The sequence below is a fragment of the Telopea speciosissima genome, chromosome 2, assembly GCF_018873765.1.
Source record: "Telopea speciosissima isolate NSW1024214 ecotype Mountain lineage chromosome 2, Tspe_v1, whole genome shotgun sequence".
NCBI lineage: Eukaryota > Viridiplantae > Streptophyta > Magnoliopsida > Proteales > Proteaceae > Telopea > Telopea speciosissima.
The window spans coordinates 47,429,230-47,455,444 of record NC_057917.1 but is presented as its reverse complement, the minus strand read 5'-3'; the positions used below and the strand labels follow the sequence as shown (position 1 = coordinate 47,455,444).

The following is a 26,215-nucleotide window of genomic DNA, read 5'->3' as shown; positions in this document are numbered from 1 at the left end:
GGGTTAAATTTTAAGAAGTGGAAAGAGGACATTATGTTTGCTATGGAGATGGCAAATGTGCATACGTCCCTTGTTATAGATAAACCAATGGACCTAACAGCTGATAGTACTGAGGGTGAAAAATCTGTGCATTCTACATGGGAAAAGAATAATCGCTTAGCTGTACTGTCTATAAAGAGGTCAATACCGGAACACCTAAAAAGTGGTCTGCCTGATAAATGTACTGTCAGGGAGTTGTTGGATGCAATTTTGAAGAGATATCAACTTTCATCGAATGCTGAGATTGGGAGACTTCTGCAAGGGTTATTTAATATGGAATATCATGGTTCTGGGGGTATTAGGGATTATATTGTTTGGATGGTTAACTATCAAACCAAAATCAAAGCCTTGAATGTTGCTCTTCCTGGTGCCTTGATTGTTCGTCAAGTTCTTAATACCCTACCTTCTAAGTTTGACATCATCAAAACCAATTATTTTTTTCAGGATGGTGTCTGGAGTATTAATAACCTTATTTCTAGGGTTGTATCTGAGGAAGAGAAACTAAAGAAAGATAAAGCCCACACTGTCCCTTTTACTTCCACATCCCATAAGAGTGAAAAGTCTAAACACCATACTCATAAGTCTGCCAATAAAGAGTACCATCAGATTCCCAAGAAGGACTCTTTCAAGAAAGAGAGTGATCGCTACTTCTTTTGCAAGAAGAAGGGTCACATAAAGAAGGACTGCAACAAATACAAGACTTGATTATCAAAACCCAAGCCATCAGGTATTGATTATTTGGTTTTTGTTTGTGAATCCAATCTATCAGAAGCGTCATCCAGTTCTTGAAGCTAGATGGCGGGGCAACTAACTGTGTTGCTTTTACCATACATGGATTCATAAACCAGAAGAGGCCAAATCAGGATGAATCAAGGCTAGTCATAGGGAACGATGGATATGTTGACGTAAAGTTCGTAGGAGATATCATTTTATTACTAGTTTCTAGTTTTAATTTGACTGTAAAGAACACTTTTTATGGACCATCCTTCAGGCGGAATTTAATTTCGGTTTCAATGTTGGACATTGGTAGTTACCATTTTGAAATAAAGAACAGTATGATGAATTTGTTTCAAGTAAAGTTGGTTTCTGCATTATGTCCAATGGATTGTACAGACTGTGTTTATCTCCCAATGATATCTATGCCTCCTATAATGTTGAAAACGTTGTTTTCAAAAGACCCTTACCTAAAGAACGGTCTTTCACATTGTGACATAAGATGCTAGGTCAAATTTCTAAGCCAAGAGTGGAAAGGCTGATAAAGTCTGACATCCTATCTACTCTCGAAAGTGATCTAGAAACTTATGTAGACTGTTGTAAGGGAAATATGACCAAGATAAAGAAGAAAACTATAGTCCATAGTTCTGACATGTGGGAGGTCATTCACACTGACATCAGTGGTCCCTATTCAGCCACATTGTGTAGAAATTTTTTATTTCATCATTTTTACAGATGACTATTCCCAATATGGCTATCTGTTCTTAATTAAAGAAAGTCTGAATCTCTTGACAAGTTCAAGATTTTTAGGACTGAGATTGAGAAACAGCGGGGGAAAGTTATTAAAATTGTTAAATTCGATCGTGGGGGTGAGTATTATGGCAGACATAGCGATGCTGGACAGCTTAAGGGCCTGTTTGCCAAATACCTAGAGGACTCTGGGATAGTTGGTCAGTTTACTATGTTAGAAAGTCCTGAGCAAAATGGTGTCGCCGAAAGGCATAACCGCACGGGTGAGGAGTATGGTTAGTAAGACAATTTACCTAAGTTCTTATGAGAGAGGTTTTGAAAACTACTCCTTATATCCTTAACCATGTAGTTACTAAACCCAGTTTAAACCATCTTAGAGTTTGGGAGTGCCCTGCAGAAGTAAAATTATATTATCTGACTTTGAACAAGTTGGATCCTAGGACTACACGTGACTATTTTGTTAGCTACCCAGATCATTCGAAGGGATATAAATTTTATAATCCCTACGGAGACACTAGGATTATGGACTTATAGACAGCAAAGTTTCTGGAATTTGATGTGGCCAAAAGGAATGACTGTTCTCAGACTATTCAAGATAGTGACATGGTTGGTACATCAGTACCTGTTCTTCTACCTATTCAGACGGCTGTGGGGCATACTATGCCATTAGTTACACTTGCTGGAGTTCAAGAGCCTGATATTGATATGGTCCTTGATATTCATGTAGCACCTGATGAGATTCCTCTTAATCAAGATGCGGTTGAGGATCCTATCATTGATGCAGTTCCAGCTGAGATTTCTCAGATTCAGGGTGAGGCAGTGGTGGCACCATTACGAAAATCCATCAGGGAGAGAAATTCAGAAATACCTTCTGTCTATAAGGTTTATCTGGGAGAGCATGACTACGACATTGGTTGTGTGGTTGATCCAGTTACTTATTCAGGCGTTGTTTCTAGTTCTCAGTTAGATTTGTGGTTAGATGTGATGAGAAATGAGGTGCAATCGATGAAACATAATGTTGTTTGGGAGCTTGTTGATTTAAACTTGAGGGTTTTACGGTGGATGGTTCAGATCATCTTGTGTAGACTTAAGAAGTTTATTTATGGTCTTAAGCAATCTTCCAGGCAGTGGTATTTGAAGTTCGACAGTGTCGTGACTTCATTCGATTTTGTGGAAAACAAAGTGGATCAGTGTGTATATCACAAGGTCAGTGGGAGCAAATTCTGTTTTCTCATATTTTATGTGGATGACATCCTGCTTGCTAGCAGTGACCTAGGGATGTTGCATAACTGAAGGCAACTATTATCTAGGGAATTTGACATGAAGGACCTTGGTGAGGTTTCTTTTGTCCTTGGCATTGAGATCCATAGGGATCGTTCTCGTCGTTTACTAAGTTTTTCTCAGAGGGCTTATGTTGATCGTATTCAGGAGAGGTTCAGTATGCTGGATTGCAAACTTGAGAATGTTCCTATTCTCAGGGGTGACAAACTGAGCTCGACACAATGCCCGAAAAATGAAGCTGAGAAGAATGAAATAATGAGGTGTCTTATGCTAGCGCACTAGGTAGTATCATGGATGCTCAGGTCTGTACCAGACCGGATATTGCCTTTGTGATGGGTCTTCTTGGCAGATATTAGTAAGATCCTGGTCTTAGCCACTGGGTTGCTGCCAAGAAAGTATTAAGGTACTTGAAGGGGACAAAAGATTATATGCAACATAAGGACACATTCCTGAACTCAAGCTAGTGGGTCATACAGATTCCGACCTTGCTGACTGTGAGGATGATAGGAGGTCCACATCTGGTTATGTTTTCCTGATGGCAGGAAGGGCAGTATCATGGAACAGTTCAAAATAGACATTGGTAACCATTTCGACTATACAGGTAAAGTTTGTAGCATATCATGAGGCTGCTACTCAGGTTATTTGACTCAGGAATCTCATAAAGTAGTTGACCATTTTAAATTTTGTGGATAGACCCATCCAGATATATAGTGATAACAGCTTTGTTGTGTTGCTTATAAACAACAATAAAGGACTTAGAGGGTCTAAGCACATGAAAGTCAAGTATTTGACCGTAAAGGAGACAGAAAGGAAATGTGACATTGCAGTGGAGCATACTGGTACAGATGATATGGTTAAAGATCTCCTAACCTAAGGTCTTCACCCTTGTGTTTTGAAAGACATGTCAAAAGCATGGGCTTAGATGCATCATGGGATGCGGTTGATTAATGGGAGTTGTTTTTGCTCCATTGTAAAATGAAGTTTCTTTTTCATCTGTAATTTTTACCATGTGATAAACTTTGGCTTATATATATCAGTTGTCATTGCATGCAAATTTTTTTTGAACACATGGGTGTTTCATTTATTAACATGATGTATATATATCTAGTTTTAAAGACTTAAGGAATATGTTAACCTTAAGCAAGGCTGGGGCATTAAGTTATTAGCCTAAAGGTATGTCTTGTAACACATAAAGTAAAACTTGAGTTATTCAAGATGAGACACACAGATTCGTTGGAATTATAAAGATTATTTTTCTAGTGAGCCTGTGCCACTTAAAGAAGAGAAATTTTGGACTGATAAATAGATAATACATAAGGAATCAGTATGTAAGTATTATCTCGTTGTCACACTACCACATTGCATCCGTGTTAGTAGAATTGAGGGCTCTCGTGACCATGGAAGGCGTTGTGTCGTTTGATCATAGATGCAGTTACCGCTATGATTCGGTGTCTAAAACTCTATGGGGCAGGATTGATTTTTTTATACTACCTCTAGACCAATTTATTTTTAAAAAATGTGCACATAAAGTTTTCTTAAAGGTTGTTAGCCTGTGATTTGTTTTGGTCAAACCTGTTTTTAAATCTCTTTTAAAAATGAAAAATTTAATGTAAGTCCAAGTGGGAGAATGTTGGAATTTTAGTCCTAATATAATTCCATGTGGACATAATTAAATCCCTAAACTAGGCTAATTAGGGTTTTGATCTAATAAAGTGGGGTCATTAAGTTGTATTAGAAGTATAACGTGGACTGGCTTTAGTGTGGACAGATGGATTCCTATTTGGACTGTGATGAATCAAACCATATAGGAATTACTATATAAGGAGAGCTAGGTCCCCCCTCTAGCCATGACAACTAATTATTCTCAAATCATTATTGAGGAGTGCATTCTGGACAGAGAGGGAGATATTCAGTGTTCATCGTCCCTGCGCATACGGCATTCTCATCAAGCCAGTTACTTTGGGAATAGAGGAGAAGCACCTAGTTCTTGTTCTTTATTTTTTGCTACGATTGTCGTCGTCATGGATGCGAAACAAGGTTGGTGGTTCTATCCCTGTTTTCTATTATTTATTTGGTTGTTTTCTTGAACGCCCTATGGAGATCCTGGCTTTTGGGATTTTGTCCCTATTCGGATCGATTTAACATAACATGCAGGTCTTTTTAATTCATACCCCCCAACTCAGCACCCTGGGCAGCCCTTAACAATTCTATTAAAACAGAACAAAATAAATACTTACAGGGAGCATTGTTCAAAAAATCAAAGGGAATCGATCAATTTAACTCAGAATCAACCAGGGTTAGTTCCAAATAACCCCAATTCCAAGTACACTGAATCCAACCATTCCTTGTCAATTTCGAGATTATTTGAATCGAAATCGATAGAGCCTGATCTCGTTCCTGATTCATTCAATGAAGCTAAAATATTTGCAATATAATTTGCAATCAATGGATTAGTATTCAACACATTAAAGTGCCCGTATTTATATTTCCAATCATTTCCTATTAGGGAAATATACAAACAGCCAAAAAAACCAAGATATACAACTCACCTCAAGCAGGGAAACTAAGGAATACCACCCCTATCAAGGACCTCCCCCATATAAGGAAAGGGACTCCTTGTATATTCCACTTCAAGTCTGTCTCAGAAAGAGAGAAATGTCAATTCCTGGTCAAGCAACTCATGAATCTCCTGATGGTTAAAGTTTGAGGAGCCATGAACACTACAGACCTTGATACCCATCTGGAAGGTTCTTTATACTTTCCTCTCCTTGGAACTAAATCACTTTCATCTGCCGAGGTAAGAGCAAAATATGTTCAACAAAGAGGAAAAGTAGTGACACACACACACACACACACACCCTTAAGGAATTTCTATGCAATACCAAGCTTGAAATTTGAGCAAAGGACGGATCATTCTACTTCCACTGATCTTATAAAATGCAAATGTAAATGTACCATTGCAACTAAGAAATTAACTGTTTCTTTTTTTTTATTTTAATTTTTGGTAAGCACTCATAACTACTAAATGCAGTTATTAATATTATGTAACTCCCACCTTTTTTTTTTTGCCAAATGTTCTGCCAAACGCATGGGGTGGGGTGAGTGAAATGACCACCCTGTTCCCTGAATTGCAGGCTCATAGGCTGCACTGTGGCACAGTACGTAGACATCAGCCCTTTTTCTGTTTTTTTTGGTGAAAAATAACTCCCCCTCATAATTGCTATAAGAGTAATGCCTGCTACTGTGACAATGTAGGCCACATCAATTTTACATGACAGATAAAGCAATGTTGAGGCGTGATATATGGTCAGCTAGGCTGGAAGACCAGGATAGCCATGTAACAATCGCACAATCCTCATGAGCGTCATATACAATTGTCAATGCAACGTCCAAGTTCAAATGAGCGTTACGATCATGGTTTAAGTGCACGGTAGGGAAACGGGTATTGGCAACACGAAAAACCGATATGATATCAATATGGTATCGGCCTGGATCGGTTGTATCGGACAAAATTACCCCTTGATTTCCTTAAAAAAATGAGTTTTTAAACCATTTTACCCCTTGTCTGTACCGTGCTATCGATACGGTATTGGTACAGTATCGGTATCAGTGACTAGCAAAAACCAGTATGTATCACCCAATACGGGCAATACGATACCGATACTTAAAACCATGGTTACGATTCCGAGTCTCCAACTCGTAACTACTAGGAGCAGTTATTGAGTGACTCCCAATCATAATAGATAAAAGTAATTACTGCTAAGTGGCAATATAGGCCACATCAGTTTTGGATGACAGACAAAGCAATGTTGATGGCGTGATATATGGTCAACTAGGCTAGAAGACCAGGGTAGCCTCATATACGGATAAAATTCCGCTGCTATGGCCATAGCATAGCAAGACTGTTTTCATCAAAAAAAATTAAAAAAAAAATAGCAGGAATGTTCCTCCTACAGCTACATGTACGTGGCTGAAGCTCAACAAATCACATTTACTTCTGATTATTTATTGTTAAAAAATAATATAACAGAAACTTAACTGAAACGTAATCTGTTTGTTCAATGTTAATCTAAATCTTATTCCAATTTTGCCCTTTTATTTGGGATAAAATAGTAAATTAAAAATAAGAGATGCAATGGGAATCACTGTTATTAGTTTCACCCTAGTGCTGACACATTCAATGAACAGTCTGGTTGTAATAGAGATGAGGATACACATGATCGAGTGGGCAACTGTGAAGTTGGCATGACTGCCTTGAATAGGCTCAAAGATAGCCAAATTCCATTATTTATGTCCTTCGAAAATGGATGACATGTACAGTTCAGGCTCTTTATTCCAATGCAACATTGGTTATTCATGTTTAGAAATGGAGATAAACACAAGTATGAAACCTCCGACTCGGATCCTGTGCATTTGGGTAGTCGGGTTGCATGTTCAGCGTCAGGCTCAAGGCGGCGTGTTTTGACCACCTTATCCTTGCCCAAGCGTTTTGCCCGAGTAGGGTTAAGGCGGTCAAAGTGCGCCGCCTTGAGCCTGGCACTGCACATGCAGCCCGACTGCCCGGATGCACAGGATCTTTTTCGATGAAACCTCCTCTTCGCTGAATTTGAAGGTTATGGCAGATTGTCGGGTTAGCCTCCTCACCAAAGAGTACTTCTCAGGGAAGTTGCATTTTACTTTTCACTATATTAACAACAAAGAGAGAGAGAGAGAGAGAGAGAGAGAGAGAGAGAGAGAGAGAGAGATAATATGTTGTGTCTTGCACCATAAAAACCAAAGCCTTATTGGGAAGGCATTGAATCCCATAATTATGGGCAACGATGGTGTTGAAGCCTTCAAACAGAAACAAGCAAAACCCGCAGTGTTTCTGCAAAGTGGATACTTTACATTTGATACAATACAGAGAGAGAGAGAGAGAGATAATATGTTGTGTCTTGCACCATAAAAACCAAAGCCTTATTGGGAAGGCATTGAATCACATAATTATGGGCAATGATGGTGTTGAAGCCTTCAAACAGAAACAAGCAAAACCCGCAGTGTTTCTGCAAAGTGGATACTTTACATTTGATACGTACAGGAGGGAATTCAAATGGGAAGGCATTGGGTAGGGGGAGCTTATCGATTTTACATCTAACTTAATGACCTCTAATTTTCCTACACATCTTAAATTTACCACAGACAGATTGGATGGGGGCCCAAATTCATTGGACAAGTAGAACCCAAGGTCCCTTGCTCACATATATAAATTCAATCCTGACAGAGTTGCCAAGTGATAACTATGAAGTTTGAAAACTCAAAATTCTAAGATAGTGCACATTAGTAGTAATGGGTGTGTATGGACATACATGAGGAATGAGAGGATATTTGATTGAATTAGACTTTGAAATTGATACGTTGTTAATCCAGACCTAGCTAGTACCAACCATCCAATGGTCATAAGTTTGGCATAATCATTCCTTACAACACTAAAAAAATTAGCCGCTTTCAAAAAGCTTACCAAAGTTGGGCATTCAAATGAGTTTTTTCCTTACTACTATTATATTAGTAGGTGAAACGTTTTATACACAGTCGTGTATGAACACAGTCAATGTATCAACCGTTCAACAAGAATACTTGATGCTCATGCAACTATCTAATGGTTGAGGTATTGACTGTGTTTAACCATCTGATGGTTGAAGTTCGACTCTGTTTCAAACATAAAATGATGTGATGGTGCGCTTGTGAATAGGGATATGAGGTCATAAATGTCATCTAGGGTAATTTTGACCACTTAAAATTTTAGCTCCTAATAATATGATATTTTTAAAAGGGACAGTCTAGATGGAACATCTATAGGTAATAGTGTATTTAGAATTTTTTTTTTCTTTTTTTGGTAAAGGTGTACTTAGAACTTAACACCTTTTATCCTTTATCTTATTCCTAAACGTTTTTTTAAGTCAGGTGTAAAATAGGGCTTCCAAAATAATATTTTGAAATTGACTTATCATTATGTCATTATTAAAAGGTGTTATTGTCTTGCATATTTTTCTAATACACATGTGAAATGACTTGATTTATCCTCATTGAAAAGAAAAAATGAAGTTAAACTAAAATGGACAAAAAAATATGGTTACATATTATTTGATACATTAAGAGGTCTCAATAACAAAATCCATTTTGAAAAAGTCATTAATCATATAAAAGAACAAAAAGGAGTTTTAGAAATGGAGCTTTCTTATAGACACCCTTTAAGGTGTCAAATAATTTGTAGCTATACTTTTTTGCCCTTTTAGTATGATATACATTTTTTTCATAATAATGTTTTTTCATATGTATACTCAAAATATGTGCATAAATGACACCTTTTGATAATAACATAATGTCACTTTCAAATAATTTTTGAAAATCCTTGTATAATCCTATCTTAAAGAACTTTTTAAAATAAGAAAAGGGGCAATTAAAAGGTATCAAGTTCTAACTACATTCAAACACTCCCAAAATTTTAGTTTTTGGAAAACAAGGAAATCCTATTTGTACTCATGAAAACAATTTGGGACCAACAAATACATCAATCCATTGTCAGAAACCGAGGGGGCATATGAAAAAAAAAAACACAAAAAATAAATAATAAAAAAAGAAAAAGAAAAAAGATCCCTACTTGATGGTGTTTCCTATGCCCTCTCATAAGACACCGTGAGATGATGCCTCTGCCCCCTGGGTATCTACCAAAGCGTGCTCACCCATTGGCCCAGACGGTTATGTAGAGAGACTATGCGACCAAGTAAAGATCTCTTGCCCTAAAAAAAAATAAACCCCTTTCAAACAGGTCTTTCACAACCTCAGCACTATTGATTAATAGAGAATTCAAGAAACATTATAAGAGGTAATTGCGGAGAAGTCATTAGGAACATCAAGACATGTTTGGTAGGCTACCAAAAAAGTACATCAACAACTTGGGCTTAGTTGAGTCATCAATGATATTAGGATAAAGTAAGTAGCAAATGATGCCACTTTCGAACTTTAATTATGTCTTGAATCTAAGGGACAAGTGATAACTTCTCTTGCACTCCACACCCAGATGCTTTATTTTTTCAAACAGGATCGCTGGGCGCCCTCCCCTGTGTGCAGTTTTGTACGACTGTTTTCTCTTTCCCCTGTATTTTGAAAGATTCTTACAAATGTCGCCTTACCGTTAGATGAGAACAATTAAGTGATGAGCTCATCCCCCAAAATTAACTAAATACCCATAAAACCCTTAATGAAGGTGCTTTTACATATTTACCCTCATTTGTTTGAAACCCCATTGTCTCAAAAAGGAAAGCCGAACACAGAGCTCACCATTGCCATCCCCATCGGCCATCGCCGAACACATAGCTCACTATCGCCATCCTCATCCCCATTGCCGAACACAGAGAGCTTCTCGACGGTCTCTGCAAGCACGTTTTCTATCGTTCTCCATCTCTATGTCTGTGGTGTGTTGCAGAGGAGACCGAAGGAGAGATGGTAAAGAACGATCTCTATATAATGGTGCCCACATATTTACCATGACTATTTGGACGATATATCAGACCAAAAGGAGGATTTCACAAAATGGGTATGAATTATTTCGTAGTTGAGATTCGGGAGCTTTGCACATGCTTTTGCTACAAACAAGAAAGGTTTACCCGTCCTGATTTAATCCATTATGTATTCAGATTTTTTCCTCAAAAATTTACTTACAATCAAATACTGAAAGGTTTGATTTATCACACCACAATCCCTAAAATGATTGGTTCAGGTTTAAGGTTAGGTTTTCGGCTTTTGAATCGACGATTAGCATTAGAGTTGGATAGAGTATCTGAAATTGGATTTCATATACGAACTATTGTTTCGGTCTAACCTCTTCCGTTCTAATTTCTACTACACGCCGTCCATAATTATTAATTTGTCATTTTCTTGTTTCTCTTCAGTTGCCTCTCCTACCACCAACCCCTCGGATTCAACTCCTTTCATCGTCAATTACTTGGTTAAAGCCTTCTATTGTATGCTATGGTTGTTGTTATTGTTTTTGTTGTCGTTGTGGTTTCTGGATTTGGGTCTGGATGACTTTTGAATAAGATTGAGAGTGAGGTCCAGAGATGGAGTTGATCTCCAACAATCACTGTATTTATAAGGAGGAGATGGACAGAACAAAGAAGGGAGGAGAAGAAAAAAAAATAGATGAAGAGAGGAAGTCCTTGGAAATGCCCACAACATCCACCAAAGCAGTAGGTGGTTGTTGGCGCAATAATGGAAGGTCGTCGTAACAAGGGTGGGGTGGGGTGGGTTTATTTAAATATAAGAAAGGGCGAAATTGTCAGTTTCTTCTAAAACTAACAGAGTTAGTACTCAGGGGTACAGACATAATTTTTGAAATTCCAAGGGTGGTAGACGTAATTATTTGAAAACACAGGTGTGCTAGACATAAATTTCCCTATTATTTATAATTTTTTCCTTCCATTTGAGTCTTGAGTTCTTGACATGATTTTTGTTGTACATGATCAATAAACACTTTGAATATGATTGAGTGAAGGAAAGAATCCAACCCTGTAATGGGATCGAGTCCCCCATGGGTCCCAAATGAACCAAGGATTAAGATACCACCACAATTTTGAGAAAACATCTTTATTCAATTTGTGTTGATTTTGAATATAACTCATAAAATATTTGAGGGATGGAAGGGAAACAAAAGCAGCATAAGAGAAAAAGAAGGGTAGGAAGCCAAAAAAGTTCAATATGTGCAGTGATCTCCAAATAACTGAGACAATACGTACTCAGCTGGGTTTCTCTCTTTTCCTGTTTAGGAAGATTAAAGCAGAGCGTTGGTAGGGAAAGAACAAAAAAAGAATGTAGCCAAAAAGTTCAAAATGTGCATTGAACTCCAAGTAATTGAGATAATACTCAACTGGGTTTCTCTCTTTTCCTATTTAAGAAGATTAAAGCAAAGTGTTGGTAGGGAAAAGAAAAAAAAAAAAAAAAGAATATATCTCGTGTCGGAATGCTGGTTAATAACTTGATACAAAGATCATCTAATTCAAGACTTTTTCTCCTGCCTATGAACATAATTGATTCAACATGTAAAAACTGAATTCTTTAAAGCCCCACCAATAGGGCTTACCCAGTGCACGAGGCTCCCGGCACTGCGGGGTCTGGGGAGAGTCATAATGTACGCAGCCTTACCTCTGCTGCTTTCGTAGAGAGACGATTTCCAGACTCGAACTCGTGACCTCTTGGTCACAAAGGGACAACCTTACTGTTGCACCAAGCCCACCCTCTCTTTACAGCCCCTTGCAGCCCCACCATGCAGGAGAAAAGCAGTTTCAGGCTTTGAGATAACGAGAGTCATCAGGAAAGCAGGGATTTTTTATTTTTTGGAGAGGGGGGGGGGGGGGGGGTAGGTAAATCACTTTATTAAAAGAAAGAGAGAACTATACAAACAACCACAAAACCCAAGATATACAACTCACCCCAAGCAGGGAAACTAAGGAAGACCACCCCTATCAAGGACCTTCCCCTATCAAGGAAACTAAGGGACTCCCTGTATATTCCACTTCAAGTCTGTCTCAGAAAGAGAGAAATGTCGATTCCTGGTCAAGCAACTCATGAATCTCCTGATGGTTAAAGTTTGAGGAGCCATGAACACTACAGACCTTGATACCCATCTGGAAGGTTCTTATACTTTCCTCTCCTTGGAACTAAACCACTTTCATCTGTGGAGGTAAGAGCAAAAAATGTTCAACAAAGAGGAAAAGTAGTGACACACACACACACCCCCTTAAGGAATTTCTATCCAATACCAAGCTTGAAATTTGAGCAAAGGACGGATCATTCTACTTCCACTGCAACTAAATGTAAATGTACCATTGCAACTAAGAAATTAACTGTTTCTTATGGCTAGCATGAATGAAAGAGCTTCTATTAGCATTGAGAGGTCAGAGAAAAGAAAGGTTATCATGGAAAATCCAAATGAAGCTAGCAGAGGCAGTAGTAGTACCGCACCTGCCATTATAGTTGATGAGAGTGAAAGATCTACTGTGGTCATGGAGAGACCTCCAAAGTGGCTGCTGCCGATACTAGTTGCGCTAGAACCCCATCAACCTGAAACAAAGGAGCATATACATAAGGTTCCACCATTCCTGCATGGCATTGAAAAACACAAAGGCTGCTTTGATCCCATGATGGTCTCTATCGGTCCTTACCACCATGGGAAAAAAGAGCTCGAAGAAGTAGAGAAGCTCAAGGCTTCAATAGCAAAGGAGTTCATCGACAAAGACATTGACAAATTAGACTGGTTTGAGGAAGTGGCTCGCAATGCAAGGTTGTGTTATGACGCCGACGCCAACGACAACAACGACGACAACAACAGCAACAACAACAACGATGGTAAATTCACGCGCATGATGTTCCTGGATGGTTGTTTCATTCTTCATTTCATTTGGTGTATGGGAAAGAATAAGCTCAATGAAACGAAGCTGAGGGCTCATCAACTACCCTTCGTTTTAGGGGACTTGTTCTTGCTGGAGAACCAACTGCCCTTTCTAGTTCTTCAGGCCTTAATGGACTTCAAAGGTAGCATAAGTGACTGGGAAGATTGCATCCAAAAATTTGTAACAAATAGTCGACTTAACCTCGACGGCTCCAGCCACTTGACATCTTTCAAGATAAATGATAGACATCCTCACCTCCTTCACCTACTCCACAAGGTGCTCGCTGCTGGTGAAGAAAAGATTGAATTTCAAAAAAAACTGGGGCATACGTTCCGTTCGGTCATTGAGTTAAAAACAGGAGGGATCGAGTTCAAGAAAAGCGAAAGTGGAAGGTTAAAAGATGTCGAATTACAAGTTCATCGCTGTTATGCAGACTTGTTTCTTCCTCAACTTGTTATTGATGACTTAGCCAAAGCCAAATTGTTGAACTTGGTAGCATATGAAGCATGCCCTAATGGCCCAACTGACGACTCTATAGTCACTTCATACATATGTTTCCTGGATGCACTCATTGATCATGCTGAAGATGTGAAAAAGCTGCGGTCACAGCAAATACTCATCAATCTCCTTGGCAGCGACCAAGAAGTGGCTGATCTCTTCAATGAATTGGCAAGGAAATTGGTGCCAAGCCCAAGTAACTATACTACTGTTATGGACCAAATTGAGGATTGCTACACGTCCAAGTGGTTTAAATGGGCACGCGAAATTAGGAGCACACATTTCAGTAGCCCCTTGACCGCAGTTGCATCCATTGTTGCAGCAGTAATTATCATTCTCACCTTTGCGCAGGCTTACTTTGCTGTATTCCCAAGAGGAGGAGGAGGCGGCGATGAGAATCGGAGAACTCCAAAACCTTCGAGGAAAATTCATTACAGCTGATGCTAACTCATGCTGCAAGCAAGCAAAGAAAGCAACAAACATACTACAAATACTTGGAACTACTTTCTTCACCAGCCCCTTGGAACTGCATCTCTGTTTTACTCAAAGTTACTGTGTGGATTAATGTGTGTGCTTTGAGTTTAAAGCTGATCAAGTTTTCTGTCTTCTTCTGTTTTGCCAGTCATATATAGTGTGTGAGGATTGTGAGTTTCACTGAATTATTATTTTTTTCATGCAGGTTATTGATCTTATGCTATTTATTGCTTGTGGAGTCAGTCCCCCTATGTTGTGGTTAATAACAAATATCAGTATGCATCACTTTGGTTTGCAGTTTCAGTTTCATAATGACGATATATACTCAGTTATTCACATTGTATTTAGAATTTGAACTAAATAAAGGTGGAGATTTTAATTCATATGGTGTAGTTTTAATTGGTTAAGTGGACGAGGCAAGTTTGTTTTAGGCTTCAATGATCCAGAATGAACCAAATGGAAGTACTACTTTATTTCCATAGGTTGAATTTGCAGGTCTTTTTAATTCATACCCCCCAACTCAGCACCCTAGGCACCCCTTAACAACTCTATTAAAACAGAACAAAATAAATACTTACAGGGAGCATTGTTCAAAAAATCAAAGGGAATCGATCAATTTAACTCGAAATCAACCAAGGTTGGTTCCAAATAACCCCGATTCCAAGTGTACTGAATTCGACCGTTCCTTGTCAATTTCGAGATTATTTGAATCGAAATCAATAGAGCCTGATCTCGTTCCCGATTCATTCAATGAAGCTAAAATATTTGCAACATAATTTGCAATCAATGGATTAGTATTCAACACATTAAAGTGCCCGTATTTATATTTCTAATCATTTCCTATTAGGGAAATATATATACCATACGGAAACCCTAGAACATAGTGCCCAAGTCTGTCCATAATTGAGAACAAGTAACGGTACTATTGGACTGTTGCACACATATAACAATTATAACAGGCACATAATAAAAAAGTGATTAATTAATTTAATCCAATTAAATTGGGTTTGATGAACATACATCAAATATAAAAAAATCCAACAAAATTCACATTGATGATTACAAATCTAATTTAAATCCTTGATTACAGATTGTTTAATAACCAAATGATGATGAAGTCAACATTACTAGACTTGCTTTTGCAAGTAAAAACAAAGAATCAAGTTGATTTTTTCCCAAAACAAAATTGATTACAATGCCTTACAAGAGCTCTTGTTTAGTGTTTTGAGTCACTGATAAAGATGTATCTAGTGTATATTGCAATAAGTGTCAACTGTATTGGTTCATGTATCGATGTCGTATCGTATTGTATCGATATCCTAAAAATGAGATAGATATCAGTTAGTATCGGCGGATACGTTATGATACTTAAAACTTTGGGTAGGGGGAGCTTATAGATTTTACATCTAATTTAATGACCTCTAATTTTCCTACACATCTTAAATTTACCACAGGTAGATTGGATGGGGACCCAAATTTATTGGACAAGTAAAACCCAAGGCCCCCTGCTCACATGTATGAATTCAATCCTGACAGAGTTGCCAAGTGATAACTTTGAAGCTTGAAAAGTCGAAATTATAAGATAGTGCACATTAGTAGTCATAGGTGTGTATGGACATACATGAGGAATGAGAGGATATTTGATTGAATTAAGCTTTGAAATTGATACATTGTTAATCCAGACCTAGTACCATCCATCCAGTGATCATAAGTTTAGCATAATCATCCCTTACGACACTAAAAAAATTAGCCGCTTTCAAAAAGCTTACCAAAGTTGGACATTCAAATGAGTTTTTTCCTTACTAATATTATATTAGTAGGTGAAAGGTTTTACACACAGTCGTGTATGAACACAGTCAACGTATCAACCGTTCAACAAGAATACTTGATGCTCATGCAACTATCTGATGGTTGAGGTATTGACTGTGTTTAACCATCCGATGGTTGAAGTTCGACTCTGTTTCAAAAATAAAATGATGTGATGGTGCGCTTGTAAATAGGGATATGAGGTCATAAATGTCATCTAGGGTAATTTTGACCACTTAAAATTTTAGCTCATAATAATATAGTATTTTTAAAAGGAACAGTCTAAACGGAACCTCTACAGGTAATAATGTATTTAGAACTTTTTTTTTTTTTTTTATAAAAATATATTTAGAACTTGACACTTTCTTTTGATTATCCTTTATCTTATTCCCAAAAGTTTTTTTAAGTCAGGGGTAAAATAGGACTTCCAAAATAATATTTTGAAATGGACTTATCATTATGTCATTATTAAAAGGTGTTATTGTCTTGCATATTTTTCTAATACACATGTGAAATGACTTGATTTATCCTAGTTGAAAAGAAAAAATGAAGTTAAACTCAAATGGACAAAAAAATATGGTTACATATTATTTGATATATTAAGAAGTCTCAATAACAAAATCCGTTTTGAAAAAGTCATTTATCATTATGTCATTATTAAAAGGTGTCAAATAATTTGTAATTATACTTTTTTGTCTTTTTAGTATGATACACATTTTTTTTCATAATAATGTTTTTTCATATGTATACTCAAAAAATGTGCATAAATAACACATTTTGATAATAACATAATGTCATTTTCAAATAATTTTTGAAAATCCTTTTATAATCCTATCTTAAAGGACTTTTTAGAATAAGAAAAGAGGCAATTAAAAGGTATCAAGTTCTAACTACATTCAAACACTCCCAAAATTTTAGTTTTTGGAAAACAATGAAAACCTATTTGTACTCATGAAAACAATTTGGGACCAACAAATACATCAATCCATTGTCAGAAACCGAGGGGGCATATGAAAAAAAAACACAAAAACTAAATAATAAAAAAAAAGGAAAATTACACTGCCACCCCCTGAGGTTTATATTAAATACAGAGTGACTCCTATGTTTTTAAATTATACAGCCACACCCCCTGAGGTTTGGTTAGTTGTTACAGACAGCCCCACTCCGTTATATCATTCCCTTGGTAGTTCATGACTTAAAATGACTAATATACCCCTAATTGCTCAATTTTTTTCTTTTTTCTAATTTTACATTGAAATAAATTTAATGGGACCCATCCATCACCATCCCTCCTTCTTCTTCTTCTCTGCAACCCCACTAGCCCCACCACCTGAAAAGCTGAAACTTTGAAGAAGAAATGTGTTTTTCCTAAACACAGAGAAGCGTTCGGATGATGAATATGCTTTCTGGAAATCGGAACAAAATTGAAGAATATGCTAATTCGATCATAGAAATCAAAAGGGCGGGCATAAATTTGATGCTTGTGATTACCTTTTGATAAAGAAGCTTTTTAGCTTCTGGAAGTTAAAAAAACCAAAAAACAAACTTATCTTGAGCCCAACACTGTAACAGCAGTGCTAGCTAGAGCCTGGAGGTGCTTCCTAATGCTTCAGTTCAAACAATTTTTTTCGGCGAGAATCCCCGAAAGTCCTTTTTGTTGTAAATCTCATTTCGGTACTTTCTGTTTCGGTTCGAATCTTCTGTACCGGAAATAGTCTGGTGCGGATTCACACCCTATAAGGTGGACCGTACATACGTGAGGCGTACAAAGAACTTCGTTGCGTATCCTCTCTTTCTTCCTATAATTTTGATCATTTAAGAGCTCTCTCTCTCTATTTGCAGACATTGTATCCACTCTCAATTGACTAACCTCTTTCTGCAAAAGCGAAATCCACCAGAAAATGGTCTCTTTCCGTCGATTTGTAACGAATGACAACATTGTTATCAATTACCGATATCTCTATCTGATGATCTGATCAAAATTTTAGGAGTAGTCCGTCTAATTGGACTAGGTAGGTTTTTAATGGCCTTTTATGTTTCTCTTATTCTTCTTTTTTGCGTTTCTTTGATTTTGATTCGGTTTTCTGTGATGACTATCTATTTCTGATACGAATTGTTGTGAAGGATGTTCTTCAGTCAACAATGGAGGGTTTCTTGCACAATGGAGAGTTTCTTTTCTTTCCGTAAAAATGAATATATTTTGGAGGGAGGAGGTGGGAGGTTAGGCCCTGTGGTATTGGTAATCTCTAGAACCTGCTTGATGTGAAAAGGGAAGAGAAGAGAAAGTGGGAAAGTGGAAGCTTTGGAATTTGCGTCTTCGTGCCTTTTACATTCGGAGAGCTCCTCCCTCGCAGATTCCCGGAGAGGACAGTGGAGTTTCCGTAGAAGAAAGAGGATTTTGTAACATAAAGGTTAAAGGGTAAAGTTGGAATTTTTCACTAAGTATTAACATGATATTAGAAGAAGGCAAAGTTGGTATTTAGAATGTATTATTTAACACCGTCTATTCACCGTCCACTCAGGGGGTGTGATTGTATAATTTAGAAACACAAGGGGTAGTTCTATATTTAATGCAAACCTCAGGGGGTGGCAATGTAATTTTCCCTAAAAAAAACAAGAAAAAAGATCCCTACTTGATGGTGTTTCCTACGCCCTCTCATAAGACACCGTGAGATGACGCCTCTGCCCCCTGGGTATCTACCTAAGCATGCTCACCCATTGACCCAGACGCTTATGTAAAGAGACTATGCGACTAAGTAAAGATCTCTTGCCCTAAAAAAAAACCCCTTTCAAACAGGTTTTCACAACCTCAGCACTATCGATTAATAGAGAATTCAGGAAACATTCTAAGAGGTAACTGCGGAGAAGTCATTAGGAACATCAAGACATGTTTGGTAGGCTACCGAAAGTACATCGACAACTTGGGCTTAGTTGAGTCATCAATGATAATAGGATGAAGTAGCAAATGATGCCACTTTCGAACTTTAATTATGTCTTGAATCTAAGGGACATGTGATAACTTCTCTTGCACTCCATACCCAGATGCTTTATTTCTTCAAACAGGATCAGGATCGCTGGGCATCCTTCCCCGTGTGCAGTTTTGTACGATTGTTATCTCTTTCCCCTGTATTTTAAAAGATTCTTACAAATGTACCCTTACCGTTAGATGAGAACAGTTAAGTAATGAACTCATCCCCAAATATTAACTAAATACCCATAATACCCTTAATGAAGGTGTTTTTACATATTTACCCTCATTTGTTTGAAACCCCATTGTCTCAAAAAGGAAAGCCGAACACAGAGCTCACCATTGCCATCCCCATCGCTGAACACAGAGAGCTTCTCGACGGTCTCTGCAAGCACGTTCTCTCTCTCTCTTTCCCTTCATCTCTATGTCTGTGGTGTGTTGCAGAGGTGACCGAAGGAGAGATGGTAAAGAACGATCTCTATATAATGGTGCCCACATATTTACCATGACTGTTTGGACGATATATCAGACCAAAAGAGGGATTTCACAAAATGAGTATGAATTATTTCGTAGTTGAGATTCGAGAGCTTTGCACATGTTTTTGCTACAAACAAGAAAGGTTTACCCGTCCTGATTTAATCCATTATGTATTCAGATTTTTTCCTCAAAAATTTACTTACAATCAAATACTAAGGTTTGATTTATCACGCCACAATCCTTGAAATGATTGGTTCAGGTTTAAGGTTAGGTTTTCGGCTTTTGAATCAACGATTAGCATTAGAGTTGGATAGAGTATCTGAAATTGGATTTCATATACGAACTATTGTTTCGGTCTAACCTCTTCCTTTCTAATTTCTACTACACGCCTTCCATAATTACTAATTTGTCATTTTCTTGTTTCTCTTCAATTGCTTCTCCTACCACCAACCCCTCAGTTTCAAATCCTTTCATCATCAATTACTTGGTTGAAGCCTTCTGTTGTATGCTCTGGTTGTTGTTGTTGTTTTTGTTGTCGTTGTGGTTTTGGATTTGGGTCTGGATGATTTTTGAATAAGATTGAGAGTGAGGTCCAGAGATGGACTTGATCTCCAACAATCACTATATTTATAAGGAGGAGATGGACAGAACAAAGAAGAGAGGAGAAAGAAAAAAAAATAGATGAAGCGAGGAAGTCCTTGGAAATGCCCGCAACATCCACCAAAGCAATAGGCGGTCGTTGGCGCAATAATGGAAGGTCGTCGTTACAAGGGTGGGGTGGGGTGGGGTGGGTTTATTTAACTATAAGAAAGGGCGAAATTGTCAGTTTCTTCTAAAACTAACAGAGTTAGTACTCAAGGGTACAGGCATAATTTTTTAAATCCCAGGGGTGGTAGACATAATTCTTTGAAAACAAAGGGGTGGTAGACATAAATTTCCCTATTATTTATAATTTTTTCCTTCCATTTGAGTCTTGAGTTCTTGACATGATTTTTGTTGTACATGATCAATAAACACTTTGAATATGATTGAGTGAAGGAAAGAATCCAACTCTGTAATGGGATTGAGTCCCCCATGGGTCCCAAATGGACCAAGGATTAAGATACCACCACACTTTTGAGAAAACATCTTTACTCAATTTGTGTTGATTTTGAATATAACTCATAAAATATTTGAGGGATGGGAGGGAAACAAAAGCAGCATAAGAGAAAAAGAAGGGAACGAAGCCAAAAAAGTTCAATATGTGCAGTGATCTCCAAATAACTGAGACAATACGCAGCTGGGTTTCTCTCTTTTCCTGTTTAGGAAGATTAAAGCAGAGTATTGGTAGCGAAAGAACCAAAAAAGAATGTAGCCAAACAGTTCAAAATGTGCATTGAACTCCAAGTAACTGAGATAATACTCAACTGGGTTTCTCTCTTTTCCTGTTTAAGAAGATTAAAGCAGAGTGTTGGTAGGGAAAAGATAAAAAAATAAAAAAAAAAGAGAATATATCTCGTGTCGGAATGCTGGTTAATAACTTGATACAAAGATCATCTAATTCCAGACTTTTTCTCATGCCTATGAACATAATTGATTCAACATGTAAAAACTGAATGCTTTACAGCCCCACCAATAGGGCTCACCCAGTGCACGAGGCTCCCGGTACTACGGGGTCTGGGAAGGGTCATAATCTACGCAGCATTACCTCTGCTGCTTTCGTAGAGAGGCTATTTCAGACTCAAACCCGTGACCTCTTGGTCACAATGGGGCAACCTTACTGTTGCACCAAGCCCACCCTCTCTTTACAGCCCCTTGCAGCCCTACCATGCATGAGAAAAGCAGTTTCAAGCTTTGAGATAACGACAGTCATCAGGAAAGCAGGGATTTTTTTTTTTTTTTGGGGGGGGGATAGGTAAATCACTTTATTAAAAGAAAGAGAAAACTATAAAAACAACCAAAAAAACCAAGATATACAACTCACCCCAAGAAGGGAAACTAAGGAAGACCACCCCTATCAAGGACCTCCCCAATATAAGGAAAGGGATTCCTTGCATATTCCACTTCAAGTCTGTCTCAGAAAGAGAGAAATGTCGATTCCTGGTCAAGCAACTCATGAATCTCCTGATGGTTAAAGTTTGAGGAGCCATGAACACTACAGACCTTGATACCCATCTGGAAGGTTCTTATACTTTCCTCTCCTTGGAACTAACCCACTTTCATCCGTCGAGGTAAGAGAAAAATATGTTCAACAAAGAGGAAAAGTAGTGACACACACACACACACACTAAAGGAATTTCTATGCAATACCAAGCTTGAAATTTGAGCAAAGGACGGATCATTCTACTTCCACTGATCGTATAAAATGCAAATGTAAATGTACTATTGCAACTATGAAATTAACTGTTTCTTTTGTTGTGTGTTTGAATAATGGCTAGCATGAATGCAAGAGCTTCTATTAGCATTGAGAGGTCAGAGAAAAGAAAGGTTATCATGGAAAATCCAAATGAAGCTAGCAGAGGCAGTAGTAGTACCGCACCTGCCATTATAGTTGATGAGCGTGAAAGATCTACTGTGGTCATGGAGAGACCTCCAAAGTGGCTGCTGCCGATACTAATTGAGCTAGAAACCCATCAATTTGAAACAAAGGAGCATATACATAAGGTTCCATCATTCCTGCATGGCATTGACAAACACAAAGGCTGCTTTGATCCCATGATGGTCTCTATTGGTCCTTACCACCATGGGAAAAAAGAGCTCGAAGAAGAGGAGAAGCTCAAGGCTTCAATAGCAAAGGAGTTCATCGACAAAGACATTGAAAAATTAGATTGGTTTGAGGAAGTGGCTCGCAATGCAAGGTTGTGTTATGACGTCGACGACGACAACAACAACAACGACGATGATAAATTCATGCGCATGATGTTCCTGGACGGTTGTTTCATTCTTCATATCATTTGGTGTCTGGGTAAGAATAAGCTCAATGAAACGAAGCTGAGGACTCATCACCTAGCCTTCGTTTTAGGGGACTTGTTCTTGCTGGAGAACCAACTGCCCTTTCTAGTTCTTCAGGCCTTAATGTACTTCAAAGGCAGCATAAGTGACTGGGAAGATTGCATCCAAAAATTTGTAACAAATAGTCAACTTAACCTCGACGGCGCCAGCCACTTGACATCTTTCAAGATAAATGATAGACATCCTCACCTCCTTCACCTACTCCACAAGGTGCTCGCTGCTGGTGGAGAAAAGATTGAATTTCGAAAAATGCGGCATACGTTCCGTTCGGCCATTGAGCTAAAAACAGGAGGGATCAAGTTCAAGCAAAGTGAAAGTGGAAGGTTAAAAGATGTTGAATTAAAAGTTCATCGCTGTTATGCAGACTTGTTTCTTCCTCAACTTGTTATTGATGACTTAGCCAAAGCCAAATTGTTGAACTTGGTAGCATATGAAGCATGCCCTAATGGCCCAACTGACGACTCTATAGTCACTTCATACATTTGTTTCCTGGATGCACTCATTGATCATGCTGAAGATGTGAAAAAGCTGCGGTCAAAGCAAATACTCATCAATCTCCTTGGCAGCGACCAAGAAGTGGCTGATCTCTTCAATGAATTGGCAATGAAATTGGTGCCAAGCCCAAGTAAATATACTACTGTTATGGACCAAATTGAGGATTGCTACACGTCCAAGAGGTTTAAATGGGCATGTGAAATTAGGAGCACACATTTCAGTAGCCCCTTGACCGCAGTTGCGTCCATTATTGCAGCAGTAATTATCATTCTCACCTTTGCGCAGGCTTACTTTGCTGTATTCCCAAGAGGAGGAAGCAATGAGAATCGGAGAACTCCAAAATCTTCGAGGAAAATTCATTACAGCTGATGCTAACTCATGCTGCATGCAAGCAACAAACATACTACAAATACTTGGAACTACTTTCTTCACCAGCCCCTTGGAACTGCATCTCTGTTTTACTCAGAGTTACTGTGTGGATTAATGTGTGTGCTTTGAGTTTAAAGCTGATCAAGGTTTCTGTCTTCTTCTGTTTTGCCAGTCATATATAGTGTGTGAGCATAGTGAGTTTCACTGAATTATTATTTCTTTCATGCCGGTTATTGATCTTATGCTATTTATTGCTTGTGGAGTCAGTCCCCCTATGTTGTGGTTAATAACAAATATCAGTATGCATCACTTTGGTTTGCAGTTTCAGTTTCATAATGACGATAAATACTCAGTTATTCACATTGTATTTAGAATTTGAACTAAATAAAGGTGGAGATTTTAATTCATATGGTGTAGTTTTAATTGGTTAAGTGGACGAGGCAAGTTTGTTTTAGGCTTCAATGATCCAGAATGAACCAAATGGAAGTACTATTTTATTTCCATAGGCTGAATTTGCAGATCTTTTTAATTCATACCCCCCAACTCAGCACCCTGGGCAGCCCTTAACAATTCTATTAAAACAGAACAAAATAAATACTTACAGGGAGCATTGTTCAAAAAATCAAAGGGAATCGATCAATTTAACTCAGAATCAGCCAGGGTTAGTTCCAAATAACCCCGATTCCAAGTGTACTGAATCCGACCGTTCCTTGTGAATTTCGAGATTATTTGAATCGAAATCAATAGAGCCTGATCTCGTTCCCGATTCATTCAATGAAGCTAAAATATTTGCAACATAATTTGCAATCAATGGATTAGTATTCAACACATTAAAGTGCCTGTATTTATATTTCTAATCATTTCCTATTAGGGAAATATATATACAATATGGCAACCCTAGAACATAGTGCCCAAGTCTGTCCATAGTTGAGAACAAGTAACGGTACTATTGGACTGTTGCTCACATATAACAATTATAACAAGCACATAATAAAAAAGTGATTAATTAATTTAATCCAATTAAATTGGGTTTGATGAACATACATCAAATGTCAAAAAATCCAACAAAATTCACATTGATGATTTCTTAGATGGTTGCTTCATTACCCATTGCATTGATAGCATTGTGCATAATAGGCATAACAATGAAGAGTCACAATATAGCTAGCATTCATGTTAAAGGACATGTTCTTGTGGAGAACCAACTTCCATTTATAGTTCTCGAGGCATTGATGTTGGAAATATTCCAGAATATGACAAGGGGAATAAAAATGTTTCTGAACCATAGACAATCTACGATTGACATCGGCAAATATAAGCACTAGACACGGCATTATGAACCTGAAAATATAAGAAGAATTGTAAGGAAACAGTGGGGCTGAGTCGTGCCACTAGACACTTTCCTTAAGACTGTAAACGCCCATACGGTGCAAACCGGGTTCTTGCAAATCATCCTCCAAGATAATACAACCCCACAGACCCCTCTAATAATCGTTGCACTCGCTTATTGGGTCACATTGGGATACTTCATAGTTGTGCTCAATTGGCCAAACAAAATAGAAATTGAGATTGTCTAAAACTGTTGGAGAAATGGGTTTAGCATCCTCTCTATATATAGGAGAGTAAGAAACACCTCCAAGGGGTGTCTCAAAAAGACATGCCCAAACAACGTGTCTGTTCCCACAAGATATGTTTGTTGACCATTCAAACATATCTTCTAGTAGACACACCTATTGGTCATTTAGGTGTCTTTTAGGAAAGACATAACCCTCCAATATTTTGAATCATCTATTAAATGATTTAAAAATTCAAACAATTGATGAGCTTGAAATTCCCTAGAGAAACATGGAAATAAACGGTTATCAAATTCATCAAACAATGTTGGACCTAGAAGGTTACATTTATATATTATGTGTTTTAGATATGAAAACCATTGTGTGATGTGTGTTTGGGTGTACTAACATGTGTGCTAATGTGCTAAGAGATTAATGATACCCAAGCTACTGAAGAGGTACAGTTGAAGAAAGAACAAGACATGTTAACTGATGAAGAACTGGTGGAGACGGTCTTCTACGTACAGGGGACAGTCTTTTGTTGCTTGAAAGATAAAGGAGCTGAAAGCAAACATCAAGTTGAAGGATTCTTGTAAGCACAAAATTAGGATTTGATTTGTATTGGCATATATTTATAATCCTAATGTATTTGATCAACAAGATGTAAAAAGCCCAAAATAGTTGCATAAAAAATTATGTAAATGAAAAAACCAAGAAAACTAGGTGGTCTGACTTAGAGAGTTATCTAAGTTTACTGTCCACGGTAATCCGTAGACAGGGACAGATGACCAAGCTTAATTAGCAGACCAAAAATACTCTCTGTCACAACTCACGGACAACCAAGGTTTAAAGTTTTGTGTCCACAGCCGACCATCACGGTCTTTCGTGCAATCTTTTGTGCATATCTGAGTGTGATTGAAACTAAGTCTTCTCAGAGGGACAATCTCGCGGTCTTCTATAATCAACATCCATCTGTGTCAAAGAGTGACAGTCTTGAGTCCTTGCAGCCGCAGTCTTTCGTGGCTGTCATGCGGTCTTCCATGTGATAGTAATAATTACCGAGTGGTTAAGAAGTTAACAGGAATTTGGCTCATTTTTAATAACCACTTGAGTGGAACTCTTAAACATCTTCACAGATGTTGAGCTCCAATAGCTAGTTTTTCTTGGAATTTATAAGTTGAACATTGGAGACTAAATAAATTAATACTTCTAACCATTTTTTAAGTATAAGTGGTTCTCCAACAGCTAGTTTCTCTTGGAAAAGAAAATGGAGTTCAAATGTTCAAAGAGAAACTGAGCTCGACTCTAACGGCTAGCTTAACAATTAGTTTGTTGCCTATATATAGGGGAGTCATTTGATGTCAAGTATTGCTCAA

The 26,215-nt window shown here is 37.9% G+C and overlaps 2 protein-coding genes across 2 annotated transcripts; both read left to right on the top strand.

Moving 5' to 3' along the window:
• The first annotated feature begins 12,680 nt into the window (after window positions 1–12,680).
• Window positions 12,681–14,147, top strand: LOC122650782 (UPF0481 protein At3g47200-like). Its single transcript, XM_043844165.1, has one exon. The coding sequence runs from the start codon at window positions 12,681–12,683 to the stop codon at window positions 14,145–14,147; it is 1,467 nt and encodes a 488-aa protein (XP_043700100.1).
• A 7,693-nt stretch (window positions 14,148–21,840) lies between these two features.
• On the top strand, window positions 21,841–23,286 carry LOC122650781 (UPF0481 protein At3g47200-like). Its single transcript, XM_043844164.1, has one exon. The coding sequence runs from the start codon at window positions 21,841–21,843 to the stop codon at window positions 23,284–23,286; it is 1,446 nt and encodes a 481-aa protein (XP_043700099.1).
• The last annotated feature ends 2,929 nt before the right edge of the window (window positions 23,287–26,215 follow it).